Source organism: Osmerus mordax, chromosome 9 (assembly GCF_038355195.1).
Source record: "Osmerus mordax isolate fOsmMor3 chromosome 9, fOsmMor3.pri, whole genome shotgun sequence".
NCBI lineage: Eukaryota > Metazoa > Chordata > Actinopteri > Osmeriformes > Osmeridae > Osmerus > Osmerus mordax.
The window spans coordinates 12,894,303-12,913,887 of NC_090058.1; the positions used below are offsets into that span (position 1 = coordinate 12,894,303).

A 19,585-nucleotide genomic window follows, 5' to 3' on the forward strand; every position below is an offset into this window, starting at 1 on the left:
AGAATGAGAGACAGACTCTCATCCTGTTCTTGTATTTCCTGTGCAGTCTCTCAGGGTGTCCGCGGGCTAGGAAGAGTGGGATCAAAATCACACACAGTAAAGAGGACAAGGAAGACCAGGAACCCATAAGGTGACCACCAGACACACACTACACACAATGTTCCTGGGCTCAGTACCCATTGTTCTGTGTGATCCACGAGGACATTAGACAACTAGCTTATCTCCTGATACCTTTAGATGATCAGCCATTGGTCAACAACACAAACATTATCTTGTAGTGAAAGTCACTAAGGTGTGTTTGGATGGCCTCTTAGGCACCCTGTCCATTGGTTTCAATGGACATAAAATAAGGGATACATCTTCTATCAATTCCAGAGAGAGAGAGAGAGATGGGGAGATTGATTTGGATCCCATTTGACCTAAATCCCATGACGGGATTCCCTGGCTTCAGTTAAATATTCTCCATCGATTTCTCGGTGGTGTGGGGCAAATAACAATCTCTGGCCCATCTGTGTGCTTCCATGTGTCTCACACGGTTAACTCATGAGAGCATAGGACCCCCCGCATCCTGTCGCTTTTAGAAATGAGCCTCATCACACTGCACATCGGATTCTTCCCTTCACACTGCATTACAGCTTCAGAAATCCTCCGTCCCGTAGTTTCGAACCACGTTTTTGGGGCACAAGGATTGGAATCGTCTATTTTATCTCAGAAACGGAAAGATTTGACGTGACGCTATCTGGGGAGGGGAAGTAAACCATGACTGATACATTAATATCGTTGTGACAAGGTTGGAGCAATAATCCGATATACGAGACACTACGGAATCATGAGGCCGCCTAGCTTGCTCTGTTACGCAGTCACTCAGTGTCGGTATTCAGAATTTGTGGCGTTGCGATAAGGGTACCACTGGGAATAGATTAAATGGGATTAAGGTGCCTGTGTTTCTAGGGAAGTTAAAGAGATTACTGGTAACAGATAAGAGATAGAGGTAAAAATAAAGAGGAATAGAGCCTCATGTGTATTTAACTAAGATATGTCAGTTCCAGTGCACTGTCTTCCTTTACTTCCCTCTGACATGTGATCGATCTGCGGGCTTGTGTATGACAATAGTTGAATCAAGATGCATCTTTTTGGGGGTGGGGAAGGCAATTGATTGTGTCTTTTGCACGGTCTGTCTTGATATATATGTTATATATATAGATATATGTTGAAGGATGATAATAATGAGGAAAGGCAAGATATTGATCATTGCGATGATGAAGATGCAAATCATAATGATCACGATATAATGGGATTTGTCGCATGTGCTGTACGCTTCTCCAGTTTCTACCGCTTTCCAAAGCAATCTTTCTTTCAAACTCCAGGATCAGCATTGTGCTCTTTCTCGCCCACCCATCCCACCCCAGGTGTCCGGTGCCCGGTTGCGATGGCCAGGGTCATGTGACGGGGAAGTACGCCTCACACCGCAGTGCATCTGGCTGCCCCCTGGCAGCCAAGCGACAAAGGGACGGCTATATGAACGGGGCCCAGTTCACGTGGAAGGCGGGCAAGACAGACGGCATGTCCTGCCCCACCCCTGGCTGTGATGGCTCGGGTCACGTCAGCGGCAGCTTCCTGACACACCGGAGGTGGGTCTGGAACGGGCACAGTCCTTGTTAACCAATAGCAGAGTTTCTGGGGTTCCACTCACCAACCCTGTGCCTGGAAAGTTACCATTCTGTAGGCATCTGCTCCAGCCCACTTGCCGTGCACCTCCTTGTGATAATTAGCTGGTAGAGAAGCACTTCAGTTATTTGTGTGGTTAGTTACTACTGGGTTGGAGAGAACATGAAGAGGAAGGTAGCTGTTGATGCATAGGGTCCTATGGCCCTATAAGATGATCTTGAGGAGGTTGGAAACTTGGGCAACACTTTATAATAAGGTTACATTAACTACCACTACATAGGAATTACGACGTAGCGGTACATTATCACACGTGCGAAACTTGAGAGGTTGAGCTTTCAAGGGAAAGTGGATGTTAACATTGATCTTGTGTTGGTTACCCAACCTTCAACTTCCCCTTTACTACATCCACTTCCCTATAACACCCCTAACACATACTGTCTTCTTACACTTTTGTAACAACCTATATCTGACACCTAATACCATTTAATTACAGAGAAGTTCCAATAGGTACAATGTTTTTGGGTTGTTTTGTAGGTTTCGCTGTGTAATTACATGCCAGTGAATTGCTGTCAGTGGTTGCCAGAATTTGTAGGACGATCAGAGGTTGTTGCAGGACCTCAGTCATCTTTACAGATTGTGATAGTTAAGACCAGATGAGCAGCTGAATTGGCAGCTTTTGATAGACGATGGAGATAAAAATCTCCATGAAAGATATACATCTGGTACAGTGGAGTATAGTACACTTTATACAATCCTGTAATGTAGGTCATTAGGTTTTGATGTGCATGTATGTGAACAAAGAATCAGTAAACAGTGTCTCCTGTCTTTATGCATCAGCCTGTCGGGCTGTCCACGTGCCACATCCGCAATGAAGAAGGCTCGACTCTCCGGAGCGGAAACGCTCACGATAAAACAGCGTGCCAGCAATGGTAATGACCGCCACCGCTCCCTCACACAATAGAGCCAATCAAAGGCGCGTCATCATCATCAGATACTGAGTAGGATTTCAATTTGCGTTAATGAGCCAATCAGGAGGATGCATGCATAATGAGCTGCTGGGTAGAACACTCCATACCCCCCCCCCCCCTGCTCCCCACAAATCAGAAATAAACAGCACAATATCAGCCGCTTGCATACGTAATAAAGTGCTAAATGGAGGCCTAATCTGAGCAATCACAGAGAACATGCATTTTTGGCCAATTATTCATTCCTGCTATATACCATCGGTCCACCTCTGACTCTAACAGGCGGTAAATTTGATGCTTTCCTTCAGTAAGTTTCATTCCAAAAAAGCATTATACATTTGAAGTAGCTTTTTCTTATTATGTATTCAAAACCTACCAGTAGTGTTCTGTCACAGTTTTTACAAATAAAGGTTCTTTCATTTTATTATACATTTATTTCTGTGTAGGACTAGAAAATGAAGAGGAGATAAAACAGCTGGATGAAGAAATCAAAGATTTTAGTGAATCTAATTCACACGTGGAAGCTGACATGATCAAACTTAGAACACAGGTGAGGGTGGATCTGCTGTATATGTGAGAATGTACTGTTTTCAAAATGTGTGACAACAAACAAAAACATATCTCCAAAAAGTGTTATTGTGCATGTCTTTGCCTCTTTATGAGTGTGTGCTTACGTTTTTGCACAACAAATGTGTGTGTGTGACACACTAAGCAGCATGTACAGGTGCAAACCAGTTTAGACACTTTGTACTAACAGACATTCCCTGTAACCTTCTGATTTTGTGTGTCCCCCCTCATCCCACCATCACCACCGCCCCTCCCCTTCCCTAGATAACTACAATGGAGTCGAATCTGAAGTCAATAGAGGATGAAAACAAGGTGATTGAACAGCAAAATGAATCTCTCCTGCATGAGCTGGCAAGCCTCAGCCAGTCACTGATAAACAGTTTAGCTAATGTCCAGCTCCCGCATATGGTAAGGGCCACCAAGAATGCCAAGCGGGCAAGTGATGGAACCTAACCAAACATAGCCTACATATGTACAGTATAGTAGTGTATATACTGTTATATATGTTTTCATATGTAGTCCTAGTTTTGTTTACAACTAAGGCCTATTAGTTGTGAAAAGATGACATCAAAGTTGTCCTACAGGTAGAGTCTGTTAATGTTGCATTTGAGTTAGCGAATGTGTCCCTCCAGTGTATAATTTCCTTAATCATGCACAGTGTGTCCCATTGACAAGTGTGCAGTGACACGCAAACGTAACAACATCCTACAAACATAGTAAACCACAAACGTAATACAAATCTGCAGCTTTTAATGTAGGCCTGATAATCCCACAAACTTAATATGTTTCCCACAAATGTAATAGCAGCTGTCTACCACAAATGTAAAATGTTGTTTTTCACAAACATAATACAGGGCTCTCAAGTCTCATGCATTTCAACCTTTTCTCACGCTCTCACGCAACACCTTGCATTTCTCATGCTGAGAAGTAAGAGATAACTTGTCCCACTATATACAATTAATGGACAAGGTGCAGGCATACTAAGGTGAGTTTTCTGTCAAATTGTGAGCTGTCTTGAGTTATAGCTACAGAGTTAAATTCCACCAGCCAATCAGAAACACCACATTTTGCCTTTGGGGGGGGGGGGGGGGGGCAAAGGCAAAATGGCAAGTTTAACTATCTACAATTAAATCTACAACCAATTAAAGTATGCTAACAGTTAAATAATCACAGTACTTTCTGAAGCCACTGTACATTGTACTTACATTTACTGTAAATCCAACACAACAATCCCGTGGTTAATTAACAATTATACATTTGTATAGAATTATTTTGTTTTCAATCAATCAATCAACTTTATTTATATAGCACATTTAAAAAACCACAGGGGAAACCAAAGTGCTTTACATTGATACATAAAAATACATAAAATAAATAGATATAGAAAACACAAACAAACAAGCTCACTGCAAGTGATTTCTAGGGAATGACGGAATATTTAAGGTAAGTTAAAAGCAAGGGAGTAAAAGTGCATTTTTAAAAGAGATTTAAAAACAGGGAGCGAGGAGGCCTGTCTGATATTAAACGGCAGCTTATTACAAAGCTTGGGTGCAGCAGCGGCAAATGCTCTGTCACCTCTGAGTTTCAGCCTTATTTTAGGAACTGTCAGCAACAGCTGGTCGGCTGATCTTAGGGATCGAGATGGGCAGTAGGGCTGAAGCAGATCAGTTAAAAATGGTGGAGCAAGGTTGTTCAGGCATTTAAAAACAAATAACAAAAGTTTAAAATGTATTCTATAGTACAAGTATCAAGTATACAGCAAACGTGACATCCTTTAATTGATAAAACCTTGTAATACTATGTGTTCATTACAATATTCAGCATTCACATGAAATAACATATTTTAGGACATTAGGCTAAACGGTTTTCACATTATCCTAATAGTAGGGGAAAATAATAAAAACTGAAGAAAATATGTACATAACCTTTTTGGGGGGGCATTCCTAAAACATTTGTTCACATCAGACCATTGAATAGTTTTCATGTTGTGAGCTGGATTCAGTCATACGGTCCTGAGGACCACAGTATATTTTACGTGTTCTGAATGTGTGTGTGTGAATAACATTTGCATTCAGCTTACTAATAGCTCTGTGTTCATCTTTCCTCCATAGAAACCGCTGGTACACAAAGAAGCTCCTATTAGAAATAACAGCTGCTTACAGTTGCACCAGAGAGTAAGAGAAAGTTCATCTTGATATATGGAAAGTGAAAGATTAAAAGTGGGATCCTATGTGCTGTGTGACCATTTTTAAGCGTTGTTTGGAGTAACCCCCTTCTTAATCTAAATCCCCTTTTTTTCTTAGTGGTTATTAAGACCTGTATCACCTCTTCCATGCAAGAAAAAAATTAGTTAGTCTAACTTTAAAATTAAAGTGATGTCTTCATTCCTGCTGTCTTTGGTCTTTATCTGTTACATAAAACTTCAGACTTGATAAAAGTCTTAACATGCTGATTTCAGAGAACAGTGATCCCCTTGTTCTGCTGTTTGTTCATTGTTCAACTTTCTGCAGATACCACCTAATTCAACTGTGTTTTGAACTGATTCATAGGAGCCTATCAGTGAACAGAACTTGGACGCTTACGTGACCACGCTCACAGACATGTACACTAACCAGGAGCAGTACCAGAGCCAGGAGAACAAAGCTCTGTTGGAGAACATCAAACAGGCAGTTCAAGGGATCCAAGTTTAACTACCCAGCAAATACTGAAAACCGCTTCTCCAAGAGAGGTGGTAGGTCTCAACATGTACAGGCAAGGGGAACATTGTTGGTTGCTGTAACTTCTCATACAGTGTTATACAGTATATTGACTTCTGTTATTTCAAGAAAAAAAGAAATGTTATGCTTCGGAACCTTCATAATGGTTTTCTTTTGGGTCTTGCTTTGACAAAAAAAATGAGTATCCGTCAAAATAATTTTTGAGGACATTCACATTTTGTACGTTTTCATATGAGCTAACATAGTGTGATGTAATGGTTCTAGCTGCTCATGTATGCACATTTTTCGTGTATATTTCTGAACAGTAAACTACAAATATAGGTATTTTGTTCTTTTATTGCTTGATGATTAAGCATTTTAGGTGAAAAACTGACCTGGACAATGAAAAAAACCCTGGGAGGTGCAAGTTTGTAGCTGTTTTTCAATTATCTTGTTTCCTTTGTAGATAATTTTTGAACTTGATGATTTTGTATGTTTTTTTGTTTGTTCTTGTGCCCAGATTGTTCAATAGCAAGACTTGGTCACCAGTTGCTTTATTTTTCAACAACCTTGAGGAAATGTATTTTTCTTTCGAAAGTGGTTTATTAGCCACAGGTGGGGGCATTTTGTGATTGGTATTGAAATTGAGTTTGAAAAGAAACTGACCTGACGTATGTATAAATGTTACAGTTTTATTGTAAACATCTTGACACGGAAACCCAATGGTGTGAATCCCCTTACCAAGGAGGGACAATGTGCTCCTTAAGAAACACAATGGACCAATGTGTCCATAGAGACTCTTTGTCAGTCTGTAAGTAACATGGTGTTCAATGGCTATTTATTGTGGATACACCATTGCAGCTTCTGTTACAAAGTTCAAAAGTTCTAAGTTCTGATTAATTAATAAAATTGATTACTGTCTTAGCAATCTATCTCTAAAACAAATGTTTATAGATAAGGGATACAATCAACAAGAAAAAGAAAGCGTTTTATGCAATTTCTTGTTTATGAACAAAGTGCAGTAAAGAAAATAATCTTTTGTAAAATCTAATTTTTTTTATAAATCTGTTAATAGAAAACAAATTCTTTAATAAAGTAGTGAACAAACATGGGACTTGGAGTTATAGAGGTGAAATATAGTATATGAGTTCCAATTTCTTTACATACAATTTTGCACTGGGACACCTTGTTTCCATGTTTTGATGTTTCTACAGAAACTAAAGCAGTACCTGAGAGCCTAAATGGAGGATTACCAGAAAACATTTGTAAAGAGTATTTATAGAGTATGAGAGCGGGACTTACAGGGTCATTGTCCCCCACTTATGTGCCACTAGACTATTTGCACTTGTCCAAGAGATATTAACCTAACATGCGGCAGCGTGCAATTTCCGGGTGTCCCCCATGACACACGTTTGGAATAAATAACTGCTAGAAGCCACTGTAGGGGATGAAAGTACCACTGAAGGACAACTACAGGGACTTGAATTGAACTCTGCCGCATACTGTATTAGCAAGTGTAAAATTATGTTGTTCTTTCATTTTGGGCATGTTGTATGAAGATGAACCAATCCCCAAGCAGCACTTTATATCTAATCACTGTACAAATGATTAAATAGTCAATCAATGAAAAGGTAAAAGGCGCAGAAAATAACGGGATCAGTTTCCCTGGAGGTTGGGAATCCCTGGAAGGGGTGCGTTCAGTGTCAACTCTGTAACTGTACGTACTGTACCTACCCATTCTGTTGTGCTAGTTGTTAGCGACCATGTTCAGAATTTGCCTTTTTGAGAACAAATATGAGAGATAATGCAAAAGATTATTTTCATTTACCCAATATCTCATGAAGTCCTCTTTTAGGACTCCCCATCCTTCATGGCTGCGTTTTATGCCTCTTCCCCACAGCATCGTGTCTGCAGCTTTTTGCCAATATAGTGATGCTTTCAGTAGAGTTAATAGCTAGTATAAGTTTTGAATTGATTTTCATTATTGGTACGATGGAAAGGGATTTTTAAAGCACAAACCTGCGTATATCGTCGATACCCTAAATAATATCCAGTTTTGGGAAAAAAGTTATCTGTGACTATCTACATAGGGAACGCAAAAGGTGTCACATATTAGAATGCTGACTTTTCATATAAATTGTGGATTCATCAGAGTTAATTTATTACTTATTCATTTGAAGTTGATTTAGGTAATCATTAACAAAGACAGGATTTTGTATAAAATATTGTGGTCTGTGGAACTGAAGTTTGATTTATTTTTGTACGACACAGCATGGATTTGTTGACATTTTAATTTTGCTATAAATGTGTAAGATCACAAGTTGCTGTGATATTTCATTTTTAAATTGTGAACTTTGTACAATTTTTGTCATGCTGGATGTTGACACATCTTACTCTGAATAAAGAAAAATTGTGTTGCCACAGGCCTGCAGATTTAATGTTTACATTATTGTATGAGTCCTCCACCCTCATCTGGATTCCAGTAATTACATTTACACCGAATATGAAGCAGTGAGGTTCAGAGATAGGAAAAGGTAAGACAACACACAAACAGGGATCTCGTTGCAGAAAAGCCTCTGGGCCTGGAATATGGAATAGCTTTTTCTGTTCATTTGGGAAGCCATCCTAGTAAAGTTTGCTGACATACAACATGAAACCAGCAGAGGGAAGCATAGACCGGATGGGCCCTACAAAGCTAAGATCCCAAGCCTGTTTGATTGATCCGAACAAATCACGAAATTGATCTGTTCTCCAGCATGTATTGTACTGTACTGTATCTATGTGATCTTAGAGCACATGGCAGTATTCTAACCGAACCTGACATTGCCTAATGTATTTTTTATAACACCTTGTTTGCTGCACATATTCATACATAGGCCTGACATTTAACATAATTGTCCAGGCAATGTAGAATGCATCCGGCCTTGTAAATGGGTGTATATGAATATGACAAGGGAGACCTATTCTAAATTACGTCCATAAATAATTATGTCCATAAATTTGTAACACAGTAGCTTATCATTGTATTTGGCCAGTTTTCCAGTCATGTTTGAAAGGAAACTTTGATTGGTTTATTGCATTGTCGCACAGTTTGTAACACTGCCCTACTTCTTTCTCTGAGAAGGCGGGAGGTGGGACCCGGCCAGCCGAATTCCTCAGCTTTACAATAACTGAGTTGATGTAGTCGGTGAGAGGAGTAGCTGGCGGTGTGTTATCTACACGGCTGACTCCCTAGCAATGGCGATGTGGACTGGCCAGCTTTTCTCTCCGTTTCTTTATGCCTTATCTTTGTTTCTGGTCGCAAGTGGACCGCAGCGTGTCCTTTCTTGTCCAAGCCGTTGTCTATGTTTCCGAACCACAGTGAGATGTATGCATTTAAACCTCGAAACAGTACCTGCGGTCTCTCCTCAAACAACCATCCTGTAAGTAGCTTACTGTCTTTCTAATGGAAAAAGTGCTTCTCCCGAGACACCGGGAACACAGTGTGAAATTCGAAAATGCAATGAAAACAACTAAATCGTAGTAATGTAGGCTAGGCCTACTTATATTTTGGTGTTGAAAACGGCCATTCTAAGACGGCTATCTCATGTGGATTAAAAGTTATTTCTGTGCATCGTATTAGTCAACAAAGAAAGAAGAAAGCAAGAGCTATTCAAAGAGATGAGGAAAATTGTTTATAATCAAGTGGGGATATGTGGATTATTTAGTTAACGTATATAGTTCATTACGTTTTTCATTTATTTACTTTTGAAATGCCAACTCTGATTCAGTGTCCTACAGATCTTTTTTTTCCAATAGACTTGCGGTACATTAATGGAAAGGATCACAAAGGCTTGACACCAGAGCTCCCTCAAAAACATGGAATGTTTCAGCAACCTACTGAAAATCTAAAACAGTTTTGACACTAGACCATTAAGCTGCAGTCACAGCCCTGGTTTACAGATCCGAAGTATGAGGTCTTTACAAGCTGTTGGAACTAGACATGGCATTGAGATGAGTCTAGTCGTTAATAGAGCTCTCTGTGTGGGAGCTTTGTGTGCTAAAGTGCAACAAGTTGACCTCGCTCTTGCAGACATGGTTCAGAGGATTGTTTTGAATTATGTAAACCTATGCTATAAGCAAGATACCTTTGCCAAATATGCCTCATTCATGCATCAATAATCTTACAGATTTAGTCTTTTTTTGTTGTTGTCATTTTGCAGACAACTTACAGTAAGTACAGGGACATTCCCCCAAGGCAAGTAGGGTGAAGTGCCTTGCCCAAGGACGCAACATCATTTGTCACCGTCGGGAATCGAACCAGCAACGTTCTGATTACTAGCCCAATTCCCTAACCGCTCAGCCACCTGACTACAGATATCTTGTAGATGACACATCTCTGTCATTGCTGTTCAATTGTCAATGTCTTGTTTTCTGTCATTTGCTTAAGATGTCTAGATGATATTAAAAGTTTTGGGTTCATCTTTTCATCAAGACACTATCTTAGTTTCATGCAATATTTGTGGTAGTGTAGTCTTCATTTCTTTAATTGGAAAGAAGAGGGTCAATCACAACTTTAAATATAATTTTGGTTAATGCAACACACCATGGCAATATCATTTTATTATATGTCATCCTTTCCTTCAACATGACAAGAGGAACAGGGATTAATTATAACAGTTTGAGGTCCAAACCGTATGATTAGGTTTGACCCTCAGAGGAAATATCCCTTCATTTCAAGAGGAGTGGCCCTTCTAAACTTTGTCTAAATCACAAGCACTCCACTGTGAGGTCACTGGTTAAACAGTTTGCCCTCATGTTGTGGGTGGCTTAATTGCCTTCCCAACCAGCCTGCTAACAGCCTCTCCAAGCTCTGAAACAGTCTTGTTTCAGAAATATTTGCCCCCTTGTTTTTACCTGACCCATGTGATTTTTGGCTTTTTACTTTTTTCCACCCCCATAATACATCTGCGAAAATAAAGACCTTCATTCAGCCAGGCAGCAGGGCACAAAGGAGTGACTGAACCAGTCTTAACGACACCAAGAACAGCGTGCTCAGAATTAGCAGTGTGCACTGACATCTGCATGCAGCCTCCAATCTCCATAAGGAACCAGTGGTTCATACTTACCCAGTTACTGCCACAGGATCAGAGACGAGCTATGCTATGGGAGTGTCAGCATTGTTTGGTTGAGGCTGCCCCCTCAATTTCTTCCTCCTCCCTTGGATGCCTCCAAATCTATCAGAGGAGGCAAGCATGCATCAATGTCACTAGGTTTTTAACTCTCTGGGGTTTTTAAGTGCCTGCAACCTGTCACCTTGCCTCTAGTTGGATCTTGTTGGGACATGAGTGCTGAATGCTCTGCTTCCCATTCTTTCTTTGTAAATGATGCACGTTGCTACCCCTTTATGGTCACGAGACACCTTTCAAGTAAACTCCTAATTGTTGGAGTTGTCTGCCTGCAATATGAGTTCTGTCTGCAGAGGCAGATGGCATTAAACCCCATTACTCAACAGTTGGAGTGGAGTAAATGGAGTGGAGTAACACCTTTGAAGGAGTGTGAATGCTCAAGCCTGGCAGTGTGTTTAGGTGTGTGTCCTTTCATTACTACTAGTATTCTGGTATATACCTAGTACAACAGTTATTGCACAGTTAATGACTGAATAAGTGTGGTGTGTGTGTGTGTGTGTGTGTGTGTGTGCGTGCGTGGATATTGTACTGGACAACATGGGAAGGGTTTAGGTCTGGGTCATGGTGGTTAATTAAGGTAGATTATTTATTTGCCTACAGACACGCTGTATTGGAGTTGCATTCTTCACTCTGACAAAGTACTGGTGTCTGACGAGGACATTCCTCATCAACACTGGAGTGTATGAGAGGCCAATATTTCATGAGAAACTTCCTTAATACTGTGGGAAGGTATGTTACAAAATGTGCTGGAAAGTATCTCACCCTTTTGTCTTCCTTCCCATCTCATTCTCTAACTGTTTTTGGCTCTCCCTTTTTCTTTCCTCATCCCCTGTCAGTCCTTTGTGTAGGCAATATTTCAACCCACTTTGCTGTTTTTGAAGCCATCTGTTAGTCGGAGTAGAATTGAGTTGGCTTGTCTTTAAAAAAACAATATACACAAAACACATCTTTTTGGGGTAATCTCTTCATCAAGTCAGCAGGCACTCCAACTATTGTGGCCATTCCTTAAGTGGTGTGGGCTGAAAGACATTCTTTTTGGAATATTGTTTCCCCAGAGGTCAGCATTTGGAAGAGGACGCAAACATGGAGAATCCCATGGGTCAGTGAGTTGGGTACCCCCAAGCTAAGTCCTACTAGAACTGCGAAATTCCAGGAGATGGATACTTTCCCTAGGAATTCTGGCAAATTCTAAGGAATTAATGGGGAATGTTTGGGAATGAATTAGGAATAAACAATCATTTGTGGGCCATTTGGGAGGAATGAATGGAGGATATTCAGGAATTTAAAAATGGAATTAGGGTTAGGATAGGATTTTCTGGATGCCTGTTAAATATTTGGACATTTTAGTATTTTAGTATTATTCATCTTAATTAGTACTCAAATATTCATTTTAGCAATATAATCTGAATTTACCGGAATTCTTATGCTCACTGGGTTGAATGCTGAATGTGTGAGATGCTAAGAACTGTGTACAGTACACGTGATGTAATAATTAACTGCTCACACTGAAGCAAGATTACAGTCTTACAAGTATTACTATTAACTAAACTACTAGTAATTCATAGCAGATGGGTTAATTGTCACAGTTCACCAGGATGGCCGAGTGGTTAAGGCGTTGGACTTAAGATCCAATGGGCGTACGTCCTCGTGGGTTCGAACCCCACTCCTGGTAACACAGCACTGTTCTGTTTTTGAGGGCACCAAATGTAACACTTATCTGAACACTACTTCTCATGGTATTTGCGAAATTCATCTTTTTTATGAGGTTGTATTTGAGATTCAGACATTGGGTTGGCTCAAAGTCAGTAGCAAACTGTGTATTGAGTTCAGAACACCTCTCTTATTTCTCTTCACACTTGGGTAAAAGGTGAATGAAAGCTTTTCCACCAAATGACTGTACGCAGAGGCAATGCACCTGGGTGTGGGTTGTTATTCATACTGCTTTGTCAAAGAAACATGGAAGTCATCTTTTTTTAGGCCCATCCTTTCACCCGACATTTGTGTTTCAGGGGTTTTCTCTTAGGGCTTTCTGTTCGAGGGTACATTACTTCACGTTTATGTAACAACCCCACTTTGGGATTTCCTAAGATGGAGAAATGATTACTTTCACATTGTCAGCTCTATTTGCTTTCAGCACTGTGGATCCCTTTGGGCCTGCATGGTTCACACAGATGTTGAAGCCAGCTAACTCTTCAGCGCTTAACCAAGTCTCTGTGTTCTCCTGTTTTAACCCTCGTGCTGCCTTCGGGTCACATGACCCAAAGGTTCATAACGAACCATCGTTGTGTTTACCCAATTTTACCCAATACAAAAACAAATAAAAATTATTTTCTTTTAACCTTCGCAATGTGGGGGGTCTGAGACAGCCCAACGGTTAAAAGAAATTGCTTTACTTTGTTTTTGTATGCGGTAAAGTTGTCGCAATACGACGGTGGGTCACAACGACTGATGGGTCAGAATGACCTGAAGATAACACAAGGGTTAAGCTTCAGGACATGAGAAGGATTGTCATTGACTTTTGAAGTTGTGGAAGACTAGAAAACCATCACGATGAGAAGGGCTGACACGTTTGTATCAGTCATCTTACTGTTGGGTAGGCATGAGAGCATGTTGCTTGTTACTTATTCTGTGGTATTTGGTGTGCGTTATCACATGGTCTGGAGCACCAGGGGGAAATGTGTTTAAAGTTGGGTAAAGTTAACTCTTATTATAAACAAATGAATGACGCCATAGCAACTGGGAGTATTCCTGTTGTAAATGTGCAAGCTCATTAAGTGACTTGCAATGGCTTGGTTAAGCCCCTTTATGTAATGTCTCTATTCAGAAAGGCTGTATTCATGATGCTCCGATTCAGGATGGCTCCTTGACTCTAACCATCAAAGTACTGTTAGAAGTATGTCATTCTTAACGTTATGCTGTACTTTCTACATGCACTTTTGCATTTGAAGTCACTTTGGACAAAAGCAAAATTAATCAAATGAAAATGTAAATTCCACCACAGGGGATTAGAAAAGAGAAGCGCTACAAGAACCATTTCTCTGTGGGTTAAGTGGAGCGTGGTGTTCCCATAAAAGTAGAAGCATATTGATTCATTGAGGGTTGGGGCTAGGAAGACAAGTCAGAAGCAAGACAGGGATCTACCCTCTAACATTCCCTTCGTTTGTGGTCAGATTTACGAGCCTTCCACTCTAAGCCCTTTCCTACCGAGGTCAAATCCATTACCTAATAATGGTTGATCATCACTCTCTCTTTATTTCTGTTTGTTTCTTCCCTTCTTTTCTCTTTTTTTTTCCTTGTGATATGGGCCTACAGCTTCACTGGGCTCCACTGACCTGGTCTGGGTGAGGAAGTCAGGGAGGGAAAGAGGACTTCCATTGTGTGGAATTTGCTGCAGTCAGGCTTTGTGAGGCATTCAGTCTGCGGCATTATGGAATGCAAAGCCAGAAATCCCCAAAGCTTTGCTCATTGCACAGGGAGATTGGGCAGCAGATAGCTCTCGAAGGAAACCCTCAATGCCCCTTTTTCTGTTGGTGTCCCATTAAGGGATACCTATCCAATGAGCGGCATTTTTTCTATTCTGTATCGTAACAATATTTTAGAGCTGTCCTATGTCCCAAGAATGTCAAATATATTCGTCCTCTTTCTCTTGAGGAAAGATCGAAGTGTTTACTGACACACAGTTTTGTCGTTGTATCCTGTCAAGACAACCTTTTTAATACAATATATGATCTTAGTGATATGATAAGATCAGTACATAAATAATTTGACTTTAATGCATCTGGCCAGCCACTTTTAATTGAGATACCGTAACATAAAAAACGTACTTTTCATTTAGTTCGCGTCTTCGTGTCTAAAAACCAGTCCTTGAAAAAAATGAATATCCAGCCTGTTTAGGTTATTATGGGCACTTCTTTCTCCTCCTTCCAACTTGTTCAGTCTCCTTGGGACTTTGAAAGGCTCCCAGCATGAACCAGCAATCCCCTGACAAGAAACAATTGTTTCTGACAAGAAACAAAAGGAAGTCTCCTTGGCTTTTTGCACTAGATGCATATTGCCAGAAGTAAGCCCTAGTCGGCCATGTTTGGAGATCAAGATGTGCCGTTTCTTCCTCCAGGAAACAGAGCAGCCATGTTCTTGTTTAACTAAGAATGACTCACGCACGCAGAGAGTCCTTGGCGAGCCCACTCGGGCATATGTCACACGGCCAAATAATCCTGTGACTGTGGAAAGGGGAGGGATCCAGGGAGGGGGCTCCACACATGGCAGTCAGATGCTAACTAGAGCTAGAAATGTCCCAGATCAACTTTCATAGAATCTCATTCCATAGAAGGTTCTCCAGAAACTAAACTTAAATAAGCACTTAAATTCAAGTTGAAAAATGTATCGCAGCAGGCAAAACCTCAAGTTGTTGGTTGCTAATCACAGTTGGTGCAGTTATCAGGCTTGACACTCTTATCGGCCTAGCTATTTGTTCAGTGGAATTTCCCCTGTGAAATTGTAATGGCTGTATAGGCAGCCAACCAATGAGAACCCAGACAAGAGTTGCATCCTGTTTCCAAAGGGTTGTCATGGACATTGTACTGTGTCACCCCTTGTGTGTATTTACCTCCTCTCCAAGAGTGTGTTGACTGGATCTGCACATGTGGCAAAGTAATGCATGACCTCACAAGATGTTCTAGAAGTTAGACTCCACCCTGGCTTCAGACGTCTTAGGATGGTCTTGTTTGTAAGATTCTTAGGGGTATTTGGAGCAAAGACTGCTATATATGTAAATTCAGGCCTAACTGAGTTTGGAATTAAGTAGTACAATTATTTGTTTTTTGTTTTCAATACGTCTACAGCCTTAACGGAGGAACTGTAAAGCATAGGCCATTTTCGTCCTGAAGGGCTGTGTTGAACAATATTTTGTACATAAATGTGTTTCCAGAGCTGATTGTGGGTATGGGTATGGGTATTAGTACTTGCAAATCAGTTTCTTGCAGGAATTCTAGGCTTTTTAGTTGGCCACCAAAGTCCTCATATCACATTAATACACTTACTGACTTCACTTAATCCCTATACCACAACAGCTCTAGATCAAGAGTGTAGCTCCAGACAGCAGACTTTAAGAGCATAAAAGACAGATTTACTGTCTTTTACAACCTTTTAATCAGTAGTTGAACTTGACCCCACCTTTTGCAAATTAAGTGCTATGGGGTTACAATACATCTTAAGATCTGATTCTGAATGAGTGGTTGGATAAAAAAGCTACAGTAACGTCTGGCGTATCAGGTAGTATTGCCAGCCACTGTTGACATTGGTCTTGGTTGTTTTTGAATTAATGCGATACTTTGTATAATCCTGCTCCATGATTGTTTTGAGTCACTGAACCAAAAAGCTGTTTATGACGTGCTGCCGTCAAAACCGACTGACTTAGCCAATGGACTATCAATGAGCCTAGTCCCAATTAACATCAATAGGCATTGATTTGTCTGCCCTGAAATCTGAACAACTTTCTTTCAGTGAATGGTGTTTTTGCAGTGGAATTGTACGGCACACTCAAAATATATGTAATAGCGAACAGTCTGAATGTATATTGGAGCTCGGCCATAATTGTTCTCTCACGTTCTCCCTCCTGAGATTCTCCTTCTCTGGCAAGAAGATACTCAGAAGCTGCAGCTGATCCTGGAAGCGGATACTCCTGGGGCTAGTAAAGTCATTCACACCTGATACTATACTTAATACCATGTATTTTGCTGAAGGGGAAAAGCTGTTTGGTCCATTTGAGGCAGGGGATCGTCAAGGTATCTTGTTTTTATCTGTTGTCTTTTGGGGGACAGCGCTATTGAATGTGAAGACTTGTTTACATCCATTGTGGGACTATTATTGCATTACCAATACCAGTAACAATGTGCACAGTAACAGGAAACCCGGCAACCCTTAATGTTCCTTCAAGCACAGAAACGTTCACACACTCTGGACGTGTGTGAACGTTTCTGTGAATGTTTAAGATGTGATTTTGTGTGTGTTTTTCCTGCACTGCAGTCAATAAGGTATCTGGGACCTTTATAGAATGCCTTCCCCTTTCTTAAACACTAGATGAGAGAATTCTGTTATGAAACAGTATCGTTGAATGTCATCAGATTGGTCTTTGCTGTAAGTGCTTGAGAAAAATAGAGACAGTAGAAGAATGTTGCAAAATAGATTTTTTGGCAGTTTAAGGTTTCAGTCTATATTTATATATTTTGATGGTGTCATTTATAGTGACACTAAAACACCCATAAACACAGACGTCCTCAGCAGTTTTGTATTTGAACTACTTGTACTGTTGGCACCTCTATATTTGAGCTAGCCTGTACCTTTACACCATCCTTGTTCTTCCTCTCATCATTCCGCTGAGCCTAGAGGCAAGCCTTGTTTCAGCCGTCAACCCTTGTTTCAGCATGCCCTGACAATACACTCTGCTTTAACCCTGCAGCCTCAAGACACATATCCTCCGCATAGCAGTGTCCTGCCACCTGTGGAATCTATTTAACTCATAATGTTAGCTATGTTTAGGAACAGTAAAGTTATAGACTAGCTAATGCAAGAGCCAAGCAGGATTACACTTTTTTATTTGTGTCCTCCCCCTTCTTTTTTCTTTCTTTCTTTCTTTCTTTCTTTCTTTCTTTCTCTGTATTTATTTCACCCTCGGTTTCTATTATATAACTTACAGTTTAATATGATGGTGTGTCAGATAGAAGATCAATTTATTTTGCATACTCAGTGATGGGGGCTTCCCACACTAGCCATAGCACACAGCCACCTCTGTAGCCTCTTATAGGAAGTATATGAAAAGTTTGGCCATATAATTGGATACACATGCATAGGCTTTTATGGAGCGAGTGACCATAAATATTTGACTTGCTATGAAATCAGGTCACTGTTATTTTGCACAGGTTTGCATAGAAATACAAGAAAGTGAATAATCCAGCAATGTATGTTTTTTATGATTTGGCCTCATTGCGTATTGTGCATGTGGTAACTAGTTAACATGGATACAAAGCTAACTAACAAAATTGTGAATTTGAACCACATGGTCATGTTCCTACGAAAGTTTGATCAAAGATGAGGAAGGAAGGACAAAAAACGGATGAAGGCAGAACATATACTGAATCTGTTCTGGCCACTCACACATTGTATTCATGTACCATATTTCTTCAATTAAACGCTTCGAGATTTATTGAACTAGGACATGTTTTTGTGGTGCAGGGCGGCGTTTATACGATGGCAGTATTTATTTAATTAGTAAGTAAGAACAACACAGGGACAGTGCAAAGCAGTTTATTTATTAGTAGGTAGGCTACATCTCTGGGATCGCATAACAGTGTAAGTATGCAAGTAAGTGTGCTGTCAACTATATATATTAACAGCCAGAAAAGCATAAGCCGCAAACATAAAGTTAGATCGATGATTGGATGTTTCTAATGAGGATGCCGACGAGGATACTGATAGTGAAGTAGAAATGTATATTTAGTGACAGTTTTGTACTTTGGTACTGTAGTAAACAAAAAATCAAATAGAATTATGGTAAATAAAAATAAGATGTTGCACCGCTTATCCGAGGGTGGGGTTCAATCAAAGAAATACTGTACTTCCGTTTCAGGTATCCAATCAGTAAAACTTCAAGTGGGATCATTTTTGGAACCGTTACATCACATTTAACGTTTAGTCTTCTTATCCTGTCAAGAAGTGCTGTGTTAGTGTTTTTAAGATCAGTGGACTGCAGAAGGCCTGGTGTGTGGTACAATAGGTTCTTAGTTCTTATGTATCTACTCTTCTCTGGAGGAATGAATCCTTGCTCCTCCCAAGGTTTCCTCCATTTTTGTTTTCTTGAGAGTTTTTACTTGTGGGTTTTAGGTCGGTATAGGTGGAGTTCTATGCGCATCTGTGAACCCCTTTGTGATATTGCTTGTAAATAAGGCTATGCAAGCAAATGTATTTGATGCATTTTGATGAATTTACCTCACAATAGCTTTGTTTCTGTGGCTTGACCATTGTCATAATGTTTCCATACCCATGTTACCATGTACCCACAATGCCATATTGGGTCTGATACGTCTAGGCGGCAGTTACGGACTCTGTTGTTGTTCTGCTGTTTCTGTTGTCAGGGCCAGGGAACCATAAGCATGCATTTGTTTTGGAACAGACTGATGGTTGGAGATTAGTTACTCACGTGATGATATACTGGCTTGGCTCATGATGGCAAAATTCAGTAGTTTGTTCCTCAGACAAGGAGCTAGTCCCCATCATATGTATTTAGAAAAATGCATGTATCTATTATTGTCTTGTTAAAATACATTTGGTAAATGACTCATATGTCAAACAATGAGACAATATAGCTGGTAATGCCCCCATATAGTTAGAGAAGAAATAATACTGCGGATCAGTAAGGTATTGTATCACATTTTGATCCTAACATTCCAGATGATTTCAGTTGCAGGTCCCATGCTGTGCTATAGTCAGGTCTTACAGGCCTATAATGCCAAAGTAATTGATCATA

At 40.3% G+C, this 19,585-nt stretch overlaps 2 protein-coding genes and 1 non-coding gene across 5 annotated transcripts in view; all 3 read left to right on the plus strand.

Moving 5' to 3' along the window:
* Nucleotides 1–5,890, plus strand: part of myt1lb (myelin transcription factor 1-like, b) — a 45,617-nt gene extending 39,727 nt beyond the window's left edge. For all 3 annotated transcript variants that reach the window (XM_067242923.1, XM_067242922.1, XM_067242921.1), the window contains 6 exons: nucleotides 47–130; nucleotides 1,410–1,631; nucleotides 2,506–2,597; nucleotides 3,080–3,183; nucleotides 3,465–3,608; nucleotides 5,750–5,890. In XM_067242923.1, coding sequence (XP_067099024.1) covers nucleotides 47–130; nucleotides 1,410–1,631; nucleotides 2,506–2,597; nucleotides 3,080–3,183; nucleotides 3,465–3,608; nucleotides 5,750–5,890 — 787 coding nt within the window. The remainder of the gene's footprint in view (nucleotides 1–46; nucleotides 131–1,409; nucleotides 1,632–2,505; nucleotides 2,598–3,079; nucleotides 3,184–3,464; nucleotides 3,609–5,749) is intronic.
* Nucleotides 5,891–9,133: 3,243 nt separating this feature from the next.
* Nucleotides 9,134–19,585, plus strand: part of LOC136949027 (peroxidasin) — a 42,432-nt gene continuing 31,980 nt past the window's right edge. Inside the window, exon 1 of the mRNA XM_067243221.1 lies at nucleotides 9,134–9,318. Coding sequence (XP_067099322.1) covers nucleotides 9,134–9,318 — 185 coding nt within the window. The remainder of the gene's footprint in view (nucleotides 9,319–19,585) is intronic.
* On the plus strand, nucleotides 12,654–12,736 carry trnal-uaa (transfer RNA leucine (anticodon UAA)). The gene has a single exon. It is a non-coding gene; the product is annotated as a tRNA-Leu (tRNA).